This window comes from Oncorhynchus keta, chromosome 20 (assembly GCF_023373465.1).
Source record: "Oncorhynchus keta strain PuntledgeMale-10-30-2019 chromosome 20, Oket_V2, whole genome shotgun sequence".
NCBI lineage: Eukaryota > Metazoa > Chordata > Actinopteri > Salmoniformes > Salmonidae > Oncorhynchus > Oncorhynchus keta.
This window is the reverse complement of record NC_068440.1, coordinates 42,001,710-42,022,254: the sequence shown is the minus strand read 5'-3', so window position 1 is coordinate 42,022,254 and position 20,545 is coordinate 42,001,710. Positions and strand designations below refer to the sequence as shown.

Sequence of the window (20,545 nt, the reverse complement as noted above, 5' to 3'; positions counted from 1 at the left end):
GGGAGAAAGAGACAGAGAGAGAGAGAGGGAAGCAGGGAGAGAGAGACAGAGAGAGAGGGAAGCAGGGAGAGAGAGACAGAGAGAGAGAGGGAAGCAGGGAGAAAGAGAGAGAGAGAGGGAGAGGGAAGCAGGGAGAGAGAGAGAGCAAGGGAAGCAGGGAGAAAGAGAGAGGGAAGCAGGGAGAAAGAGAGAGCAAGGGAAGCAGGGAAAAGGGCGGGATAGTGGGATAGTAGGATTAGAACTGTGTGAGAGAGATACAAGTCTATACTCTATTGGGGCTATCCCTCAAACCACACCACTGACAGTGTAAATACACACACTACACACCACACACACAGAGCTGCTTTGTCCCAGTGTTTACAGTTAAATAGGCTTTGCTGAGTAATTCCTCTATTATTAGCCTGCATGTTGCTAATGCTGGACCAATTTAGTGGCCTTGTGGTTAGTGTTGCTAATGCTGGACTAACTCAGTGGCCTTGTGGTTAGTGTTGCTAATGCTGGACTAACTCAGTGGCCTTGTGGTTAGAGTGTTGCTAATGCTGGACCAACTCAGTGGCCTTCTGGTTAGTGTTGCTAATGCTGGACTAACTCAGTGGCCTTGTGGTTAGTGTTGCTAATGCTGGACTAATTCAGTGGCCTTCTGGTTAGTGTTGCTAATGCTGGGCCAACTCAGCGGCCTTCTGGTTAGTGTTGCTAATGCTGGACTAACTCAGTGGCCTTGTGGTTAGTGTTGCTAATGCTGGACTAACTCAGTGGCCTTGTGGTTAGTGTTGCTAATGCTGGACTAATTCAGTGGCCTTCTGGTTAGTGTTGCTAATGCTGGACCAACTCAGCGGCCTTCTGGTTAGTGTTGCTAATGCTGGACCAACTCAGTGGCCTTGTGGAGTGATGCTAATGCTGGACCAACTCAGTGGCCTTGTGGTTAGTGTTGCTAATGCTGGACCAACTCAGTGGCCTTGTGGTTAGAGTGTTGCTAATGCAGGTCTAACTCAGTGGCCTTGTGGTTAGAGTGTTGCTAATGCTGGACTAACTCACTGGCCTTGTGGTTAGTGTTGCTAATGCTGGACCAACTCAGTGGCCTTGTGGTTAGTGTTGCTAATGCTGGACCAACTCAGTGGCCTTGTGGTTAGTGTTGCTAATGCTGGACCAACTCAGTGGCCTTGTGGTTAGTGTTGCTAATGCTGGACCAACTCAGTGGCCTTGTGGTTAGTGTTGCTAATGCTGGACCAACTCAGTGGCCTTGTGGTTAGAGTGTTGCTAATGCTGGACCAACTCAGTGGCCTTGTGGTTAGAGTGTTGCTAATGCTGGACTAACTCAGTGGCCTTGTGGTTAGAGTGTTGCTAATGCTGGACTAACTCACTGGCCTTGTGGTTAGAGTGTTGCTAATGCTGGACCAACTCAGTGGCCTTGTGGTTAGTGTTGCTAATGCTGGACCAACTCAGTGGCCTTGTGGTTAGTGTTGCTAATGCTGGACCAACTCAGTGGCCTTGTGGTTAGTGTTGCTAATGCTGGACCAACTCAGTGGCCTTGTGGTTAGTGTTGCTAATGCTGGACCAACTCAGTGGCCTTGTGGTTAGTGTTGCTAATGCTGGACCAACTCAGTGGCCTTGTGGTTAGTGTTGCTAATGCTGGACCAACTCAGTGGCCTTGTGGTTAGTGTTGCTAATGCTGGACCAACTCAGTGGCCTTGTGGTTAGTGTTGCTAATGCTGGACCAACTCAGTGGCCTTGTGGTTAGTGTTGCTAATGCTGGACCAACTCAGTGGCCTTGTGGTTAGAGTGATGCTAATGCTGGACTAACTCACTGGCCTTGTGGTTAGAGTGTTGCTAATGCTGGACCAACTCAGTGGCCTTCTGGTTAGTGTTGCTAATGCTGGACCAACTCAGTGGCCTTGTGGTTAGTGTTGCTAATGCTGGACCAACTCAGTGGCCTTGTGGTTAGTGTTGCTAATGCTGGACCAACTCAGTGGCCTTGTGGTTAGTGTTGCTAATGCTGGACCAACTCAGTGGCCTTGTGGTTAGTGTTGCTAATGCTGGACCAACTCAGTGGCCTTGTGGTTAGTGTTGCTAATGCTAGACCAACTCAGTGGCCTTCTGGTTAGAGTGTTGCTAATGCTGGACTAACTCAGTGGCCTTGTGGTTAGTGTTGCTAATGCTAGACCAACTCAGTGGCCTTGTGGTTAGAGTGTTGCTAATGCTGGACCAACTCAGTGGCCTTGTGGTTAGAGTGTTGCTAATGCTGGACTAACTCAGTGGCCTTGTGGTTAGTGTTGCTAATGCTGGACCAACTCAGTGGCCTTGTGGTTAGTGTTGCTAATGCTGGACCAACTCAGTGGCCTTGTGGTTAGAGTGTTGCTAATGCTGGACTAATTCAGTGGCCTTCTGGTTAGTGTTGCTAATGCTGGACCAACTCAGCGGCCTTCTGGTTAGTGTTGCTAATGCTGGACCAACTCAGTGGCCTTGTGGAGTGATGCTAATGCTGGACCAACTCAGTGGCCTTGTGGTTAGTGTTGCTAATGCTGGACCAACTCAGTGGCCTTGTGGTTAGTGTTGCTAATGCTGGACCAACTCAGTGGCCTTGTGGTTAGTGTTGCTAATGCTGGACCAACTCAGTGGCCTTGTGGTTAGTGTTGCTAATGCTGGACTAACTCAGTGGCCTTGTGGTTAGTGTTGCTAATGCTGGACCAACTCAGTGGCCTTGTGGAGTGTTGCTAATGCTGGACTAACTCAGTGGCCTTGTGGTTAGTGTTGCTAATGCTGGACTAACTCAGTGGCCTTGTGGTTAGTGTTGCTAATGCTGGACTAACTCAGTGGCCTTGTGGTTAGAGTGTTGCTAATGCTGGACTAACTCAGTGGCCTTGTGGTTAGTGTTGCTAATGCTGGACTAACTCAGTGGCCTTGTGGTTAGTGTTGCTAATGCTGGACCAACTCAGTGGCCTTGTGGTTAGTGTTGCTAATGCTGGACCAACTCAGTGGCCTTGTGGTTAGAGTGTTGCTAATGCTGGACCAACTCAGTGGCCTTGTGGTTAGTGTTGCTAATGCTGGACCAACTCAGTGGCCTTGTGGTTAGTGTTGCTAATGCTGGACCAACTCAGTGGCCTTGTGGTTAGAGTGTTGCTAATGCTGGACCAACTCAGTGGCCTTGTGGTTAGTGTTGCTAATGCTGGACTAACTCAGTGGCCTTGTGGTTAGTGTTGCTAATGCTGGACCAACTCAGTGGCCTTGTGGTTAGAGTGTTGCTAATGCTGGACCAACTCAGTGGCCTTGTGGTTAGTGTTGCTAATGCTGGACTAACTCAGTGGCCTTGTGGTTAGAGTGTTGCTAATGCTAGACCAACTCAGTGACCTTGTGGTTAGTGTTGCTAATGCTGGACCAACTCAGTGGCCTTGTGGTTAGTGTTGATAATGCTGGACAAACTCAGTGGCCTTGTGGTTAGAGTTGCTAATGCTGGACTAACTCAGTGGCCTTGTGGTTAGAGTGTTGCTAATGCTGGACTAATTCAGTGGCCTTCTGGTTAGAGTGTTGCTGATGCTGGACTAACTCAGTGGCCTTGTGGTTAGTGTTGCTAATGCTGGACTAACTCAGTGGCCTTGTGGTTAGTGCTGCTAATGCTGGACTAACTCAGTGGCCTTGTAATTCAGTAGCAGTTATGTTGCACATTGGAAAGAAATTACAGCAACAGAAAAACTAACAAGAATGCTATTTGACTCTAACAGAGAACGAATACCTGACCACTGTGACTGACCCAAAATTAAGGAAATATTTTGACTATGTACAGACTCAGTGAGCATAGCCTTGCTATTGAGAAAGGCCGCCGTAGGCAGACCTGGCTCTCAAGAGAACACTTTTTCAGTTCTGCCCACACGTGTTCTACAGGATTGAGGTCAGAGCTTTGTGATGGCCACTCCAATACCTTGACTTTGTCCTTAAGCCAATATGCCCCAACTTTGGAGGTATGCTTGGGGTCATTGTCTATTTGGAAGACCCATTTGCGACCAAACTCTAACTTCCTGACTGATGTCTTCAATATAACCACATCATTTTCCTCCCTCATGATGCCATCTATTTTGTGAAGTGCACCAGTCCCTCCTGCAGCAAAGCACCCCCACAACATGATGCTGCCACCACCGTGCTTCACGGTTGGGATGGTGTTCTTCAGCTTGCAAGCATCCCCCTTTTTCCTCCAAACATAACGATGGTCATTATGGCCAAACAGTTCTATTTTTGTTTCATCAGACCAGAGGACATTTCTCCAAAAAGTACGATCTTTGTCCCCATGTGCAGTTGCAAACCGTATTCTGGCTTTTTTATGGCGGTTTTGGAGCAGTGGCTTCTTCCTTGCTGAGCGGCCTTTCGGGTTATGAACTCGCTTTACTGTGGATATAGATACTTTTGTACTTGTTTCCTCCAGCATCTTCACAAGGTCCTTTGCTGTTGTTCTGGGATTGATTTGCACTTTAAGCACCAAAGTACTTTCATCTCTAGGAGACAGAACGCTTCTCCTTCCTGAGCGGTATGACGGCTGCGTGGTCCCATGGTGTTTATACTTGCGTACTATTGTTTGTACAGATGAACGTGGTACCTTCAGGCATTTGGAAATTGCTCCCAAGGATGAAGCAGACTTGTGGAGGTCTACAATTTCTTTTTGAGGTCTTGGCTGATTTCTTTTGATTTTTCCATGATGTCAAGCAAAGAGGCACTGAGTTTGAAGGTAGACCTTGAAATACATCCACATGTACACCTCCAATTGACTCAAATTATGTCAATTAGCCTATCAGAAGCTTCTAAAGCCATGACATAATTTTCTGGAATTTTCCAAGCTGTTTAAAGGCACAGTCAACTTAGTGGATGTAAACTTCTGACCCACTGGAATTGTGATACAGTGAATTATAAGTGAAATAATCTGTCTGTAAACAATTGTTGGAAAAATGACTTGTGTCATGAACAAAGTAGATGTCCTAACCAACTTGCCAAAACTATAGTTTGTTAACAAGAACATTTGTGGAATGGTTGAAAAAATAGTTTTAATGACTCCAATCTAAGTGTATGTAAACTAGTTTTAATGACTCCAACCTAAGTGTATGTAAACTAGTTTTAATGACTCCAACCTAAGTGTATGTAAACTAGTTTTAATGACTCCAACCTAAGTGTATGTAAACTAGTTTTAATGACTCCAACCTAAGTGGATGTAAACTAGTTTTAATGACTCCAACCTAAGTGTATGTAAACTAGTTTTAATGACTCCAACCTAAGTGTATGTAAACTAGTTTTAATGACTCCAACCTAAGTGTATGTAAACTAGTTTTAATGACTCCAACCTAAGTGGATATAAACTAGTTTTAATGACTCCAACCTAAGTGTATGTAAACTAGTTTTAATGACTCCAACCTAAGTGGATGTAAACTAGTTTTAATGACTCCAACCTAAGTGTATGTAAACTAGTTTTAATGACTCCTAACCTAAGTGTATGTAAACTAGTTTTAATGACTCCAACCTAAGTGTATGTAAACTAGTTTTAATGACTCCTAACCTAAGTGTATGTAAACTAGTTTTAATGACTCCAACCTAAGTGTATGTAAACTAGTTTTAATGACTCCAACCTAAGTGTATGTAAACTAGTTTTAATGACTCCAACCTAAGTGTATGTAAACTAGTTTTAATGACTCCTAACCTAAGTGTATGTAAACTAGTTTTAATGACTCCAACCTAAGTGTATGTAAACTAGTTTTAATGACTCCAACCTAAGTGTATGTAAACTAGTTTTAATGACTCCTAACCTAAGTGTATGTAAACTAGTTTTAATGACTCCAACCTAAGTGGATGTAAACTAGTTTTAATGACTCCAACCTAAGTGTATGTAAACTAGTTTTAATGACTCCAACCTAAGTGTATGTAAACTTCCGACTTCAACTGTATACATATGACATTTGAAATGTCTTTATTCTGGGCCTCCCGGGTGGCGCCACTCCTGTGGCGGCCCGGGTGCAGTGCACGCTGTCCAGGTCGCTAGGGGCACGGTGTTTCCTCCGACACATTGGTGGCTTCTGGGTTGGATGCACGTTGTGTGAAGCAGTGCGGCTTGGTTGTTTTTTGTTTTGTTTCGGAGGATGCACGGCTCTCGACCTTCGTCTCTCCCGAGTCCGTCCCCGAGCTGTAGCGATGAGACAAGATAGTAACTACTAACAATTGGAACGAAATATTGAGGAGAAAAAGGGGGTAAGAAAAGAAATGTCTTTATTTATTTATTCTTTTGGAACTTTGTTTCATGTTAATTTTTTCTTATTTATTTCACTTTTGCTTATTGTCTACTTGACTTGCTTTGGCAATGTTAACTTATGTTTTCCATACCAATAAAGCCACTTGAATTGAAAATTGAAGTTGACATTTGAAATTGAATTGAGAAAGGAGCACGGAAGGAAGGAGGGATTTATTTTGGTATTTCCATAGAAATACACATTAGTTGTTGTTGCTGTCAAGATGTATTTCTCTCCTGAGGGAGAGAGAGAGGAAGAGAGAGAGAGGGAGGGGTAGAGAGAGAGGGGTCGAGAGAGAGAGGGGTAGAGAGAGAGACAGAGAGAGAGAGAGAGAGAGAGAGAGAGAGAGAGAGAGAGAGAGAGAGAGAGAGAGAGAGAGAGAGGTCAGTATTCTCTTTGAAGTTCTGTCTGTCTGTCTGTCTGTCTGTCTGTCTGTCTGTCTGTCTGTCTGTCTGTCTGTCTGTCTGTCTGTCTGTCTGTCTGTCTGTCTCTGTGTCTCTGTGTCTGTGTGTCTGTGTGTCTGTGTGTCTGTGTGTCTGTGTGTCTCTGTGTCTGTGTGTCTCTGTCTCTCAATTCAAGGGGCTTTATTGGCATGGGAAACATGTGTTAACATTGCCAAAGCAAGTGAGGTAGATAATATATAAAGTGAAATAAACAATACAAATTAACAGTAAACATTACACATACAGAAGTTTCAAAACAATAAAGACATTACAAATGTCATATTATATATATATACAGTGTTTTAACAATGTACAAATGGTAAAGGACACAACATAAAATAAATAAGCATAAATATGGGTTGTATTTACAATGGTGTTTGTTCTTCACTGGTTGCCCTTTTCTCGTGGCAACAGGTCACACATCTTGCTGCTGTGATGATGTCACACTATGGTATTTCACCCAGTAGATATGGGAGTTTATCAAAATTGGATTTGTTTTCGAATTCTTTGTGGGTCTGTGTAATCTGAGGGAAATATGTCTCTCTAATATGGTCATACATTGGACAGGAGGTTAGGAAGTGCAGCTCAGTTTCCACCTCATTTTGTGGGCAGTGAGCACATAGCCTGTCTTCTCTTGAGAGCCATGTCTGCCTACGGCGGCCTTTCTCAATAGCAAGGCTATGCTCACTGAGTCTGTACATAGTCAAAGCTTTCCTTAAGTTTGGGTCAGTCACAGTGGTCAGGTATTCTGCCACTGTGTACTCTCTGTTTAGGGCGAAATAGAATTATAGTTTGTAAAAATAAAAATAAAAATTGGAAAGTTTTTGTAAATTCTTTCCAGTGTGTCAAGTCTTTTTATTTTCTCATGATTTGGTTGGGTCTAATTGTGCTGTTGTCCTGGGGCTCTGTGGGGTCTGTTTGTGTTTGTGAACAGAGCCCCAGGACCAGCTTGCTTAGGGGACTCTTCTCCAGGTTCATCTCTCTGTAGGGTGTGTTTATGTTTGTGAACAGAGCCCCAGGACCAGCTTCCTAAGGTGACTCTTCTCCAGGTTCATCTCTCTGTAGGTGATGGCTTTGTTGTGGAAGGTTTTGGAATCGCTTCCTTTTAGGTGCTTGTAGAATTTAACGGCTCTTTTCTGGATTTTGATAATTAGTGGGTATCGGCCTAATTCTGCTCTGCATGCATTAGATCATCAGCAAACAGCAGACATTTGTTTTTTAAGTCTTTAATAGTTGATTCTAAGATCTGTATTTGATCATGTATATGTTTTTGCTCTTTATTCTTTGTTATAGAGCCAAACAGATTGGAGAAGTGGTTTACCCATAGACTCAGGTTTTCCTGGTCTCTATGTTTTTGGTTGGACAGGTTTCTCAATTTCTTTCTTAGATTTTTGCATTCCTCATAAAATTCCTCATAAAACCATTTGTCTCTCTCTCTCTCTCCCTCTCTCTCTCTCTCTCTCTTCTCTCTCTCTCCACCCCCTCTCTCTACCCTCTCTCTCCCTCTACCCTCTCTCTCTATCCACCCTATCTCTCTCTACCCTCTCTCTCTCCACCCCCCTCTCTCTCAACCCTCTCTCTCTCTCCACCCCCCCTCTCTCAACACTCTCTCTCTCCACCCCCTCTCTCTACCCTCTCTCTCTCCACCCCCTCTCTCTACGCTCTATCTCTCTCTACCCTCTCTCTCTCTACCCTCTCTCTTTCTCTCCACCCACCCTCTCTCTACCCTTTCTCTCTCTCTCTACACGCTCTATCTCTCTCTACCCTCTCTCTCTCTCTCCACCCCCTCTCTCAACCCTCTCTCTCCACATTCTGTCTCTCTCTACCCTCTCTCTCTCTCTACCCTCTCTCTTTCTCTCCACCCACCCTCTCTCTACCCTCTCTCTCTCTCCACCCCCTCTCTCTACCCTCTCTCTCTCCACCCCCTCTCTCTCCCTCTCCACCCCCTCTCTCTACCCTCTCTCTCTCCACCCCCTCTCTCTCTCCACCCTCTCTGTCTACCCTCTCTCTCTCTCCACCCTCTCTCTCTCTCTCCACCCCCTCTCTCCACCCTCTCTCTCTCTCTCCACCCCCTCTCTCTCTACCCTCTCTCTCCACCCCCCTCTCTACCCCCTCTCTCTCTCTCTACCCTCTCTCTCCACCCTCTCTCTCTACCCTCTCTCTCTTCCCCTCCCTCTCTCTCTACCCCTCTCTCTCTCCACCCCTCTCTCCACCCTCTCTCTCTCTCCACCCCTCTCTCTCTACCCTCTCTCTCTCCACCCCCTCTCTCTCCACCCTCTCTCTCTCCACCCCTCTCTCTCTACCCTCTCTCTCCACCCCCTCTCTACCCCCTCTCTCTCTCTACCCTCTCTCTCTCCACCCCCTCTCCACCCTCTCTCTACCCTCTCTCTCCACCCCCTCTCCACCCTCTCTCTCTCCACCCCCTCTCTCTCTCCACCCCCTCTCTCTCCACCTTCTCTCTCTCCACCCCCTCTCTCTCTACCCTCTCTCTCCACCCCCTCTCCACCCTCTCTCTACCCTCTCTCTCCACCCCTCTCTCTCTCCACCCCTTCTCTCTCCACCCTCTCTCTCTCCACCCCCTCTCTCTCTACCCTCTCTCTCCACCCCCCCCTCTCTACCCCCCCTCTCTCTCTCTACCCTCTCTCTCCACCCTCTCTCTCTACCCTCTCTCTCTTCCCCCTCCCTCTCTCCCCTCCCGTTCTCTCAGGTCCCAGATGGGCGTCATGGAACCTGGGTATATTCATCTGTATCCGCTGTGCTGGGGTCCACAGGAACCTGGGCGTCCACATCTCCAGGGTCAAGTCTGTCAACCTGGACCAATGGACACAGGAACAGATACAGGTCGGAGGTCAAACTGGTCATTGTGATGATTTACTAGAGTGAATTTCACAACATATGTGTGTCTGTGGCTCAACCGTGTGTGTGTGTTTGTGTGTGTGTGTGTGTGTGTGTGTGTGTGTGTGTGTGTGTGTGTGTGTGTGTGTGTGTGTGTGTGTGTGTGTGTGTGTGTGTGGGTAGAGTCCAGTCAGTGTGTGGGTAGAGTCCAGTCGGTGTGTGGGTAGAGTCCAGTCGGTAGAGTCCAGTCGGTGTGGGTAGAGTCCAGTCAGTGTGTGTGGGTAGAGTCCAGTCGGTGTGCGGGTAGAGTCCAGTCGGTGTGCGGGTAGAGTCCAGTCGGTGTGCGGGTAGAGTCCAGTCAGTGTGGGTAGAGTCCAGTCGGTGTGCGGGTAGAGTCCAGTCGGTGTGCGGGTAGAGTCCAGTCGGTGTGCGGGTAGAGTCCAGTCGGTGTGCGGGTGGAGTCCAGTCGGTGTGCGGGTAGAGTCCAGTCGGTGTGCGGGTAGAGTCCAGTCGGTGTGCGGGTAGAGTCTAGTCCGTGTGTGGGTAGAGTCCAGTCGGTGTGCGGGTAGAGTCCAGTCGGTGTGCGGGTGGAGTCCAGTCGGTGTGCGGGTAGAGACCAGTCGGTGTGCGGGTAGAGTCCAGTCAGTGTGGGTAGAGTCCAGTCGGTGTGCGGGTGGAGTCCAGTCGGTGTGCGGGTGGAGTCCAGTCGGTGTGCGGGTAGAGACCAGTCGGTGTGCGGGTGGAGTCCAGTCGGTGTGCGGGTGGAGTCCAGTCGGTGTGCGGGTGGAGTCCAGTCGGTGTGCGGGTAGAGACCAGTCAGTGTGTGGGTAGAGTCCAGTCGGTGTGGGGGTAGAGTCCAGTCGGTGTGGGGGTAGAGTCCAGTCGGTGTGGGGGTAGAGTCCAGTCGGTGTGGGTAGAGTCCAGTCGGTGTGGGGGTAGAGTCCAGTCGGTGTGGGGGTAGAGTCCAGTCGGTGTGGGGGTAGAGTCCAGTCGGTGTGCGGGTAGGATCTAGTCGGTGTGCGGGTAGAGTCCAGTCGGTGTGCGGGTAGAGTCCAGTCGGTGTGCGGGTAGAGTCCAGTCGGTGTGCGGGTAGAGTCCAGTCGGTGTGCGGGTAGAGTCCAGTCGGTGTGCGGGTAGAGTCTAGTCGGTGTGCGGGTAGAGTCTAGTCGGTGTGTGGGTAGAGTCTAGTCGGTGTGCGGGTAGAGTCTAGTCGGTGTTTGGGTAGAGTCCAGTCGGTGTGTGGGTAGAGTCCAGTGGGTAGAGTCCAGTCGGTGTGCGGGTAGAGTCCAGTCGGTGTGCGGGTAGAGTCCAGTCGGTGTGCGGGTAGAGTCCAGTCGGTGTGCGGGTAGAGTCTAGTCGGTGTGTGGGTAGAGTCCAGTCGGTGTGCGGGTAGGATCTAGTCGGTGTGCGGGTAGAGTCCAGTCGGTGTGCGGGTAGAGTCCAGTCGGTGTGCGGGTAGAGTCCAGTCGGTGTGCGGGTAGAGTCCAGTCGGTGTGCGGGTAGAGTCTAGTCGGTGTGCGGGTAGAGTCTAGTCGGTGTGTGGGTAGAGTCTAGTCGGTGTGCGGGTAGAGTCTAGTCGGTGTGTGGGTAGAGTCCAGTCGGTGTGCGGGTAGAGTCTAGTCGGTGTGTGGGTAGAGTCCAGTCGGTGTGCGGGTAGAGTCTAGTCGGTGTGCGGGTAGAGTCTAGTCTGTGTGTGGGTAGAGTCTAGTCGGTGTGCGGGTAGAGTCTAGTCGGTGTGTGGGTAGAGTCCAGTCGGTGTGCGGGTAGAGTCTAGTCGGTGTGTGGGTAGAGTCCAGTCGGTGTGTGGGTAGAGTCCAGTCGGTGTGTGGGTAGAGTCCAGTCGGTGTGTGGGTAGAGTCCAGTGGGTAGAGTCCAGTCGGTGTGTGGGTAGAGTCTAGTCGGTGTGCGGGTAGAGTCCAGTCGGTGTGCGGGTAGAGTCCAGTCGGTGTGCGGGTAGAGTCCAGTCGGTGTGTGGGTAGAGTCCAGTCGGTGTGTGGGTAGAGTCCAGTCGGTGTGTGGGTAGAGTCCAGTCGGTGTGTGGGTAGAGTCCAGTCGGTGTGCGGGTAGGGTCTAGTCGGTGTGCGGGTAGAGTCCAGTCGGTGTGCGGGTAGAGTCCAGTCGGTGTGCGGGTAGAGTCCAGTCGGTGTGCGGGTAGAGTCCAGTCGGTGTGCGGGTAGAGTCCAGTCGGTGTGCGGGTAGAGTCTAGTCGGTGTGCGGGTAGAGTCTAGTCGGTGTGTGGGTAGAGTCTAGTCGGTGTGCGGGTAGAGTCTAGTCGGTGTGTGGGTAGAGTCCAGTCGGTGTGCGGGTAGAGTCTAGTCGATGTGTGGGTAGAGTCCAGTCGGTGTGCGGGTAGAGTCTAGTCGGTGTGCGAGTAGAGTCTAGTCTGTGTGTGGGTAGAGTCCAGTCGGTGTGCGGGTAGAGTCTAGTCGGTGTGTGGGTAGAGTCCAGTCGGTGTGCGGGTAGAGTCTAGTCGGTGTGTGGGTAGAGTCCAGTCGGTGTGTGGGTAGAGTCCAGTCGGTGTGTGGGTAGAGTCCAGTCGGTGTGTGGGTAGAGTCCAGTCGGTGTGTGGGTAGAGTCCAGTGGGTAGAGTCCAGTCGGTGTGTGGGTAGAGTCTAGTCGGTGTGCGGGTAGAGTCCAGTCGGTGTGCGGGTAGAGTCCAGTCGGTGTGCGGGTAGAGTCCAGTCGGTGTGCGGGTAGAGTCCAGTCGGTGTGCGGGTAGAGTCCAGTCGGTGTGTGGGTAGAGTCCAGTCGGTGTGTGGGTAGAGTCCAGTCGGTGTGCGGGTAGAGTCCAGTCGGTGTGCGGGTAGAGTCCAGTCGGTGTGCGGGTAGAGTCCAGTCGGTGTGCGGGTAGAGTCCAGTCGGTGTGCGGGTAGAGTCCAGTCGGTGTGCGGGTAGAGTCCAGTCGGTGTGTGGGTAGAGTCCAGTCGGTAGAGTCTAGTCAGTGTGGGTAGAGTCCAGTCGGTGTGTGGGTAGAGTCCAGTCGGTAGAGTCTAGTCAGTGTGGGTAGAGTCCAGTCGGTGTGTGGGTAGAGTCCAGTCGGTGTGTGGGTAGAGTCCAGTCGGTAGAGTCTAGTCAGTGTGGGTAGAGTCCAGTCGGTGTGTGGGTAGAGTCCAGTCGGTGTGTGGGTAGAGTCCAGTCGGTAGAGTCTAGTCAGTGTGGGTAGAGTCTAGTCAGTGTGGGTAGAGTCTAGTCGGTGTGTGGGTAGAGTCCAGTCGGTGTGTGGGTAGAGTCCAGTCGGTGTGTGGGTAGAGTCCAGAGTCCAGTCGGTGTGCGGGTAGAGTCCAGAGTCCAGTCGGTGTGCGGGTAGAGTCCAGAGTCCAGTCGGTGTGCGGGTAGAGTTTTGTGTGGAGTTATTTTTACTTGTGGGAAGAAGTTTAACTAATGTCTAATTGTGTGTTTGGTAAACAAAGGTGTCACTACATATGAGTGAGGGAATTCAGGGCATTTAAAGCAGAGATCTTCATGCTTCTGCCAAAACTGATATCACAAAGAGGTTTCTTCTTGTGCCTTTGGAGATTTAGATCTGGAAACGGTATTTTAGGAACTGCAGATTTCTGCCTGTTTTTACGCATCAATGTGCCGTGTTGTCTTCTGTGGATTTCGCTATTGTGCCCTTGTTGACAGTCTGTTTGATTAAAAAGCTATTTTTGTTTTGGTTTGTAGTGAGTCTCTTTTAGGACGTGGGATCAATCAGTTGCGACTTCAGTCTTCTAGACAGTCGTGTTTAGTTTTAGTGCCCCCCTTGTCCTCTGGCAGGATGACTACAGTCTTCTAGACAGTGTAGTTGTGTATAGTTTCAGTCTTCTAGACAGTGTAGTCGTGTATAGTTTCAGTCTTCTAGACAGTGTAGTCGTGTATAGTTTCAGTCTTCTAGACAGTGTAGTCGTGTATAGTTTCAGTCTTCTAGACAGTGTAGTCGTGTATAGTTTCAGTCTTCTAGACAGTGTAGTCGTGTATAGTTTCAGTCTTCTAGACAGTGTAGTCGTGTATAGTTTCAGTCTTCTAGACAGTGTAGTCGTGTATAGTTTCAGTCTTCTAGATAGTGTAGTCGTGTATAGTTTCAGTCTTCCGGACAGTGTAGTTGTGTATAGTTTTAGTCTTCTAGACAGTGTAGTCGTGTATAGTTTCAGTCTTCTAGACAGTGTAGTCGTGTATAGTTTTAGTCTTCTAGACAGTGTAGTCGTGTATAGTTTCAGTCTTCTAGACAGTGTAGTTGTGTATAGTTTCAGTCTTCCGGACAGTGTAGTCGTGTATAGTTTCAGTCTTCCGGACAGTGTAGTCGTGTATAGTTTCAGTCTTCTAGACAGTGTAGTCGTGTATAGTTTCAGTCTTCTAGACAGTGTAGTCGTGTATAGTTTCAGTCTTCTAGACAGTGTAGTCGTGTATAGTTTCAGTCTTCCGGACAGTGTAGTCGTGTATAGTTTCAGTCTTCTAGACAGTGTAGTCGTGTATAGTTTCAGTCTTCTAGAAAGTGTAGTCGTGTATAGTTTCAGTCTTCTAGACAGTGTAGTCGTGTATAGTTTTAGTCTTCTAGACAGTGTAGTCGTGTATAGTTTCGGTCTTCTAGACAGTGTAGTCGTGTATAGTTTCAGTCTTCTAGACAGTGTAGTCGTGTATAGTTTCAGTCTTCTAGACAGTGTAGTTGTGTATAGTTTTAGTCTTCCGGACAGTGTAGTCGTGTATAGTTTCAGTCTTCTAGACAGTGTAGTTGTGTATAGTTTTAGTCTTCCGGACAGTGTAGTCGTGTATAGTTTTAGTCTTCTAGACAGTGTAGTCGTGTATAGTTTCAGTCTTCTAGACAGTGTAGTCGTGTATAGTTTCAGTCTTCTAGACAGTGTAGTCGTGTATAGTTTCAGTCTTCTAGACAGTGTAGTCGTGTATAGTTTCAGTCTTCTAGACAGTGTAGTCGTGTATAGTTTCAGTCTTCTAGACAGTGTAGTTGTGTATAGTTTTAGTCTTCCGGACAGTGTAGTCGTGTATAGTTTCAGTCTTCTAGACAGTGTAGTCGTGTATAGTTTCAGTCTTCTAGACAGTGTAGTCGTGTATAGTTTCAGTCTTCTAGACAGTGTAGTCGTGTATAGTTTCAGTCTTCTAGACAGTGTAGTCGTGTATAGTTTCGGTCTTCTAGACAGTGTAGTCGTGTATAGTTTCAGTCTTCTAGACAGTGTAGTCGTGTATAGTTTTAGTCTTCTAGACAGTGTAGTTGTGTATAGTTTCGGTCTTCTAGACAGTGTAGTCGTGTATAGTTTCAGTCTTCTAGACAGTGTAGTTGTGTATAGTTTCAGTCTTCTAGACAGTGTAGTTGTGTATAGTTTTGGTCTTCTAGACAGTGTAGTCGTGTATAGTTTCAGTCTTCTAGACAGTGTAGTCGTGTGTAGTTTCAGTCTTCTAGACAGTGTAGTCGTGTATAGTTTCAGTCTTCTAGACAGTGTAGTCGTGTATAGTTTCAGTCTTCTAGACAGTGTAGTCGTGTATAGTTTTAGTCTTCCGGACAGTGTAGTCGTGTATAGTTTTAGTCTTCTAGACAGTGTAGTCGTGTATAGTTTCAGTCTTCTAGACAGTGTAGTCGTGTATAGTTTCAGTCTTCTAGACAGTGTAGTCGTGTATAGTTTTAGTCTTCTAGACAGTGTAGTCGTGTATAGTTTCAGTCTTCTAGACAGTGTAGTCGTGTATAGTTTCAGTCTTCTAGACAGTGTAGTCGTGTATAGTTTCAGTCTTCTAGACAGTGTAGTCGTGTATAGTTTCAGTCTTCTAGACAGTGTAGTCGTGTATAGTTTCAGTCTTCTAGACAGTGTAGTCGTGTATAGTTTCAGTCTTCTAGACAGTGTAGTCGTGTATAGTTTCAGTCTTCTAGGCAGTGTAGTCGTGTGTAGTTTCAGTCTTCTAGACAGTGTAGTAGTGTATAGTTTCAGTCTTCTAGACAGTGTAGTCGTGTATAGTTTTAGTCTTCTAGACAGTGTAGTTGTGTATAGTTTCAGTCTTCTAGACAGTGTAGTCGTGTGTAGTTTCAGTCTTCTAGACAGTGTAGTCGTGTATAGTTTCAGTCTTCCGGACAGTGTAGTCGTGTATAGTTTCAGTCTTCCGGACAGTGTAGTCGTGTATAGTTTCAGTCTTCTAGACAGTGTAGTCGTGTATAGTTTCAGTCTTCTAGACAGTGTAGTCGTGTATAGTTTCAGTCTTCTAGACAGTGTAGTCGTGTATAGTTTCAGTCTTCTAGACAGTGTAGTCGTGTATAGTTTTAGTCTTCTAGACAGTGTAGTCGTGTGTAGTTTCAGTCTTCTAGGCAGTGTAGTCGTGTATAGTTTTAGTCTTCCGGACAGTGTAGTCGTGTATAGTTTTAGTCTTCCGGACAGTGTAGTTGTGTATAGTTTCAGTCTTCTAGACAGTGTAGTCGTGTATTGTTTCAGTCTTCCGGACAGTGTAGTTGTGTATAGTTTCAGTCTTCTAGACAGTGTAGTCGTGTATAGTTTCAGTCTTCTAGACAGTGTAGTCGTGTATAGTTTCAGTCTTCCGGACAGTGTAGTCGTGTATAGTTTCAGTCTTCTAGACAGTGTAGTCGTGTATAGTTTCAGTCTTCTAGGCAGTGTAGTTGTGTATAGTTTCAGTCTTCTAGACAGTGTAGTCGTGTATAGTTTCAGTCTTCTAGACAGTGTAGTCGTGTATAGTTTCAGTCTTCTGGACAGTGTAGTCGTGTATAGTTTCAGTCTTCTAGACAGTGTAGTCGTGTATAGTTTTAGTCTTCTAGGCAGTGTAGTTGTGTATAGTTTCAGTCTTCTAGACAGTGTAGTCGTGTATAGTTTTAGTCTTCCGGACAGTGTTCGTGTATAGTTTTAGTGTTCAGTGTAGTCGTGTATAGTTTCAGTCTTCTAGACAGTGTAGTCGTGTATAGTTTCAGTCTTCCGGACAGTGTAGTCGTGTATAGTTTCAGTCTTCTAGACAGTGTAGTTGTGTATAGTTTCAGTCTTCTAGACAGTGTAGTTGTGTATAGTTTCAGTCTTCCGGACAGTGTAGTCGTGTATAGTTTTAGTCTTCTAGACAGTGTAGTTGTGTATAGTTTCAGTCTTCTAGACAGTGTAGTCGTGTATAGTTTCAGTCTTCTAGACAGTGTAGTTGTGTATAGTTTCAGTCTTCTAGACAGTGTAGTCGTGTATAGTTTTAGTCTTCCGGACAGTGTAGTCGTGTATAGTTTTAGTCTTCTAGACAGTGTAGTTGTGTATAGTTTCAGTCTTCTAGACAGTGTAGTCGTGTATAGTTTCAGTCTTCTAGACAGTGTAGTCGTGTATAGTTTCGGTCTTCTAGACAGTGTAGTCCTGTATAGTTTTAGTCTTCCGGACAGTGTAGTCGTGTATAGTTTCAGTCTTCCGGACAGTGTAGTCGTGTATAGTTTCAGTCTTCTAGACAGTGTAGTCGTGATATAGTTTTAGTCTTCCGGACAGTGTAGTCGTGTATAGTTTCAGTCTTCTAGACAGTGTAGTCGTGTATAGTTTCAGTCTTCTAGACAGTGTAGTCGTGTATAGTTTCAGTCTTCTAGACAGTGTAGTCGTGTATAGTTTCAGTCTTCTAGACAGTGTAGTCGTGTATAGTTTCAGTCTTCTAGACAGTGTAGTCGTGTATAGTTTCGGTCTTCTAGACAGTGTAGTCGTGTATAGTTTCAGTCTTCTAGACAGTGTAGTCGTGTATAGTTTTTTCCGGACAGTGTAGTCGTGTATAGTTTCAGTCTTCCGGACAGTGTAGTCGTGTATAGTTTCAGTCTTCTAGACAGTGTAGTCGTGTATAGTTTTAGTCTTCCGGACAGTGTAGTCGTGTATAGTTTCAGTCTTCTAGACAGTGTAGTCGTGTATAGTTTTAGTCTTCCGGACAGTGTAGTCGTGTATAGTTTTAGTCTTCTAGACAGTGTAGTCGTGTATAGTTTTAGTCTTCCGGACAGTGTAGTCGTGTATAGTTTTAGTCTTCCGGACAGTGTAGTCGTGTATAGTTTCAGTCTTCCGGACAGTGTAGTCGTGTATAGTTTCAGTCTTCCGGACAGTGTAGTCGTGTATAGTTTCAGTCTTCTAGACAGTGTAGTCGTGTATAGTTTCAGTCTTCTAGACAGTGTAGTCGTGTATAGTTTCAGTCTTCTAGACAGTGTAGTCGTGTATAGTTTCAGTCTTCTAGACAGTGTAGTCGTGTATAGTTTCAGTCTTCTAGACAGTGTAGTCGTGTATAGTTTCAGTCTTCTAGACAGTGTAGTTGTGTATAGTTTCAGTCTTCTAGACAGTGTAGTCGTGTATAGTTTCAGTCTTCTAGACAGTGTAGTCATGTATAGTTTTAGTCTTCCGGACAGTGTAGTCGTGTATAGTTTCAGTCAGTGTAGTTGTGTATAGTTTCAGTCTTCCGGACAGTGTAGTCGTGTATAGTTTCAGTCTTCTAGACAGTGTAGTCGTGTATAGTTTTAGTCTTCCGGACAGTGTAGTCGTGTATAGTTTCAGTCTTCTAGACAGTGTAGTCGTAGTATAGTTTCAGTCTTCTAGACAGTGTAGTTGTGTATAGTTTCAGTCTTCTAGACAGTGTAGTCGTGTATAGTTTCAGTCTTCTAGACAGTGTAGTCGTGTATAGTTTCAGTCTTCCGGACAGTGTAGTCGTGTATAGTTTCAGTCTTCTAGACAGTGTAGTCGTGTATAGTTTTAGTCTTCCGGACAGTGTAGTCGTGTATAGTTTCAGTCTTCTAGACAGTGTAGTCGTGTATAGTTTCAGTCTTCTAGACAGTGTAGTTTATAGTTTCTCTTAGACAGTGTAGTCGTGTATAGTTTTAGTCTTCCGGACAGTGTAGTCGTGTATAGTTTAGTCTTCCGGACAGTGTAGTCGTGTATAGTTTCAGTCTTCTAGACAGTGTAGTCGTGTATAGTTTTAGTCTTCCGGACAGTGTAGTCGTGTATAGTTTCAGTCTTCTAGACAGTGTAGTCGTGTATAGTTTCAGTAGACAGTGTAGTCGTGTATAGTTTCAGTCTTCTAGACAGTGTAGTCGTGTATAGTTTCAGTCTTCTAGACAGTGTAGTCGTGTATAGTTTCAGTCTTCTAGACAGTGTAGTATAGTTTCAGTCTTCTAGACAGTGTAGTCGTGTATAGTTTCAGTCTTCTAGACAGTGTAGTAGTCTTCCGGACAGTGTAGTCGTGTATAGTTTCAGTCTTCTAGACAGTGTAGTCGTGTATAGTTTCAGTCTTCTAGACAGTGTAGTCGTGTATAGTTTTCAGTCTTCTAGACAGTGTAGTCGTGTATAGTTTCAGTCTTCTAGACAGTGTAGTCGTGTATAGTTTTAGTCTTCTAGACAGTGTAGTCGTGTATAGTTTCAGTCTTCTAGACAGTGTAGTCGTGTATAGTTTTAGTCTTCCGGACAGTGTAGTCGTGTATAGTTTCAGTCTTCTTCTAGACAGTGTAGTCGTGTATAGTTTCAGTCTTCCGGACAGTGTAGTCGTGTATAGTTTCAGTCTTCTAGACAGTGTAGTTGTGTATAGTTTCAGTCTTCTAGACAGTGTAGTCGTGTATAGTTTCAGTCTTCTAGACAGTGTAGTCGTGTATAGTTTCAGTCTTCTAGACAGTGTAGTCGTGTATAGTTTTAGTCTTCTAGACAGTGTAGTTGTGTATAGTTTCAGTCTTCTAGACAGTGTAGTCGTGTATAGTTTCAGTCTTCCAGACAGTGTAGTCGTGTATAGTTTTAGTCTTCTAGACAGTGTAGTCGTGTATAGTTTCAGTCTTCTAGACAGTGTAGTTGTGTATAGTTTCAGTCTTCCGGACAGTGTAGTTGTATAGTTTTAGTCTTCTCGTGTATAGTTTTAGTCTTCCGGACAGTGTAGTCGTGTATAGTTTCAGTCTTCTAGACAGTGTAGTCGTGTATAGTTTCAGTCTTCTAGACAGTGTAGTCGTGTATAGTTTCAGTCTTCTAGACAGTGTAGTTGTGTATAGTTTCAGTCTTCTAGACAGTGTAGTCGTGTATAGTTTCAGTCTTCTAGACAGTGTAGTCGTGTATAGTTTTAGTCTTCCGGACAGTGTTTGTGTATAGTTTCAGTCTTCTAGACAGTGTAGTCGTGTATAGTTTAGTCTTCGGACAGTGTAGTTGTGTATAGTTTCAGTCTTCTAGACAGTGTAGTCGTGTATAGTTTTAGTCTTCCGGACAGTGTAGTCGTGTATAGTTTCAGTCTTCTAGACAGTGTAGTCGTGTATAGTTTCAGTCTTCTAGACAGTGTAGTCGTGTATAGTTTCAGTCTTCTAGACAGTGTAGTCGTGTATAGTTTCAGTCTTCTAGACAGTGTAGTGTATAGTCTTCTAGACAGTGTAGTTGTGTATAGTTTCAGTCTTCTAGACAGTGTAGTCGTGTATAGTTTCAGTCTTCTAGACAGTGTAGTCGTGTATAGTTTCAGTCTTCTAGACAGTGTAGTCGTGTATAGTTTCAGTCTTCTAGACAGTGTAGTTGTGTATAGTTTCAGTCTTCTAGACAGTGTAGTTGTGTATAGTTTTAGTCTTCTAGACAGTGTAGTCGTGTATAGTTTCAGTCTTCTAGACAGTGTAGTCGTGTATAGTTTCAGTCTTCTAGACAGTGTAGTCGTGTATAGTTTTAGTCTTCCGGACAGTGTAGTTGTGTATAGTTTTAGTCTTCCGGACAGTGTAGTCGTGTTTAGTTTCAGTCTTCTAGACAGTGTAGTCGTGTATAGTTTCAGTCTTCTAGACAGTGTAGTCGTGTATAGTTTTAGTCTTCCGGACAGTGTAGTCGTGTATAGTTTTAGTCTTCTAGACAGTGTAGTCGTGTATAGTTTCAGTCTTCTAGACAGTGTAGTTGTGTATAGTTTCAGTCTTCTAGACAGTGTAGTAGTTTTAGTCTTCCGGACAGTGTATAGTTTCAGTCTTCTAGACAGTGTAGTCGTGTATAGTTTCAGTCTTCTAGACAGTGTAGTCGTGTATAGTTTCAGTCTTCCGGACAGTGTAGTCGTGTATAGTTTCAGTCTTCTAGACAGTGTAGTTGTGTATAGTTTCAGTCTTCT

At 45.9% G+C, this 20,545-nt stretch overlaps 1 protein-coding gene across 3 annotated transcripts in view; it reads left to right on the top strand.

Moving 5' to 3' along the window:
* LOC127910029 (stromal membrane-associated protein 2-like) overlaps window positions 1-20,545 on the top strand; it is a 108,924-nt gene that overhangs the window by 22,677 nt on the left and 65,702 nt on the right. For all 3 annotated transcript variants that reach the window (XM_052472901.1, XM_052472900.1, XM_052472899.1), the window contains one exon: window positions 9,405-9,538. In XM_052472901.1, coding sequence (XP_052328861.1) covers window positions 9,405-9,538 — 134 coding nt within the window. The remainder of the gene's footprint in view (window positions 1-9,404; window positions 9,539-20,545) is intronic.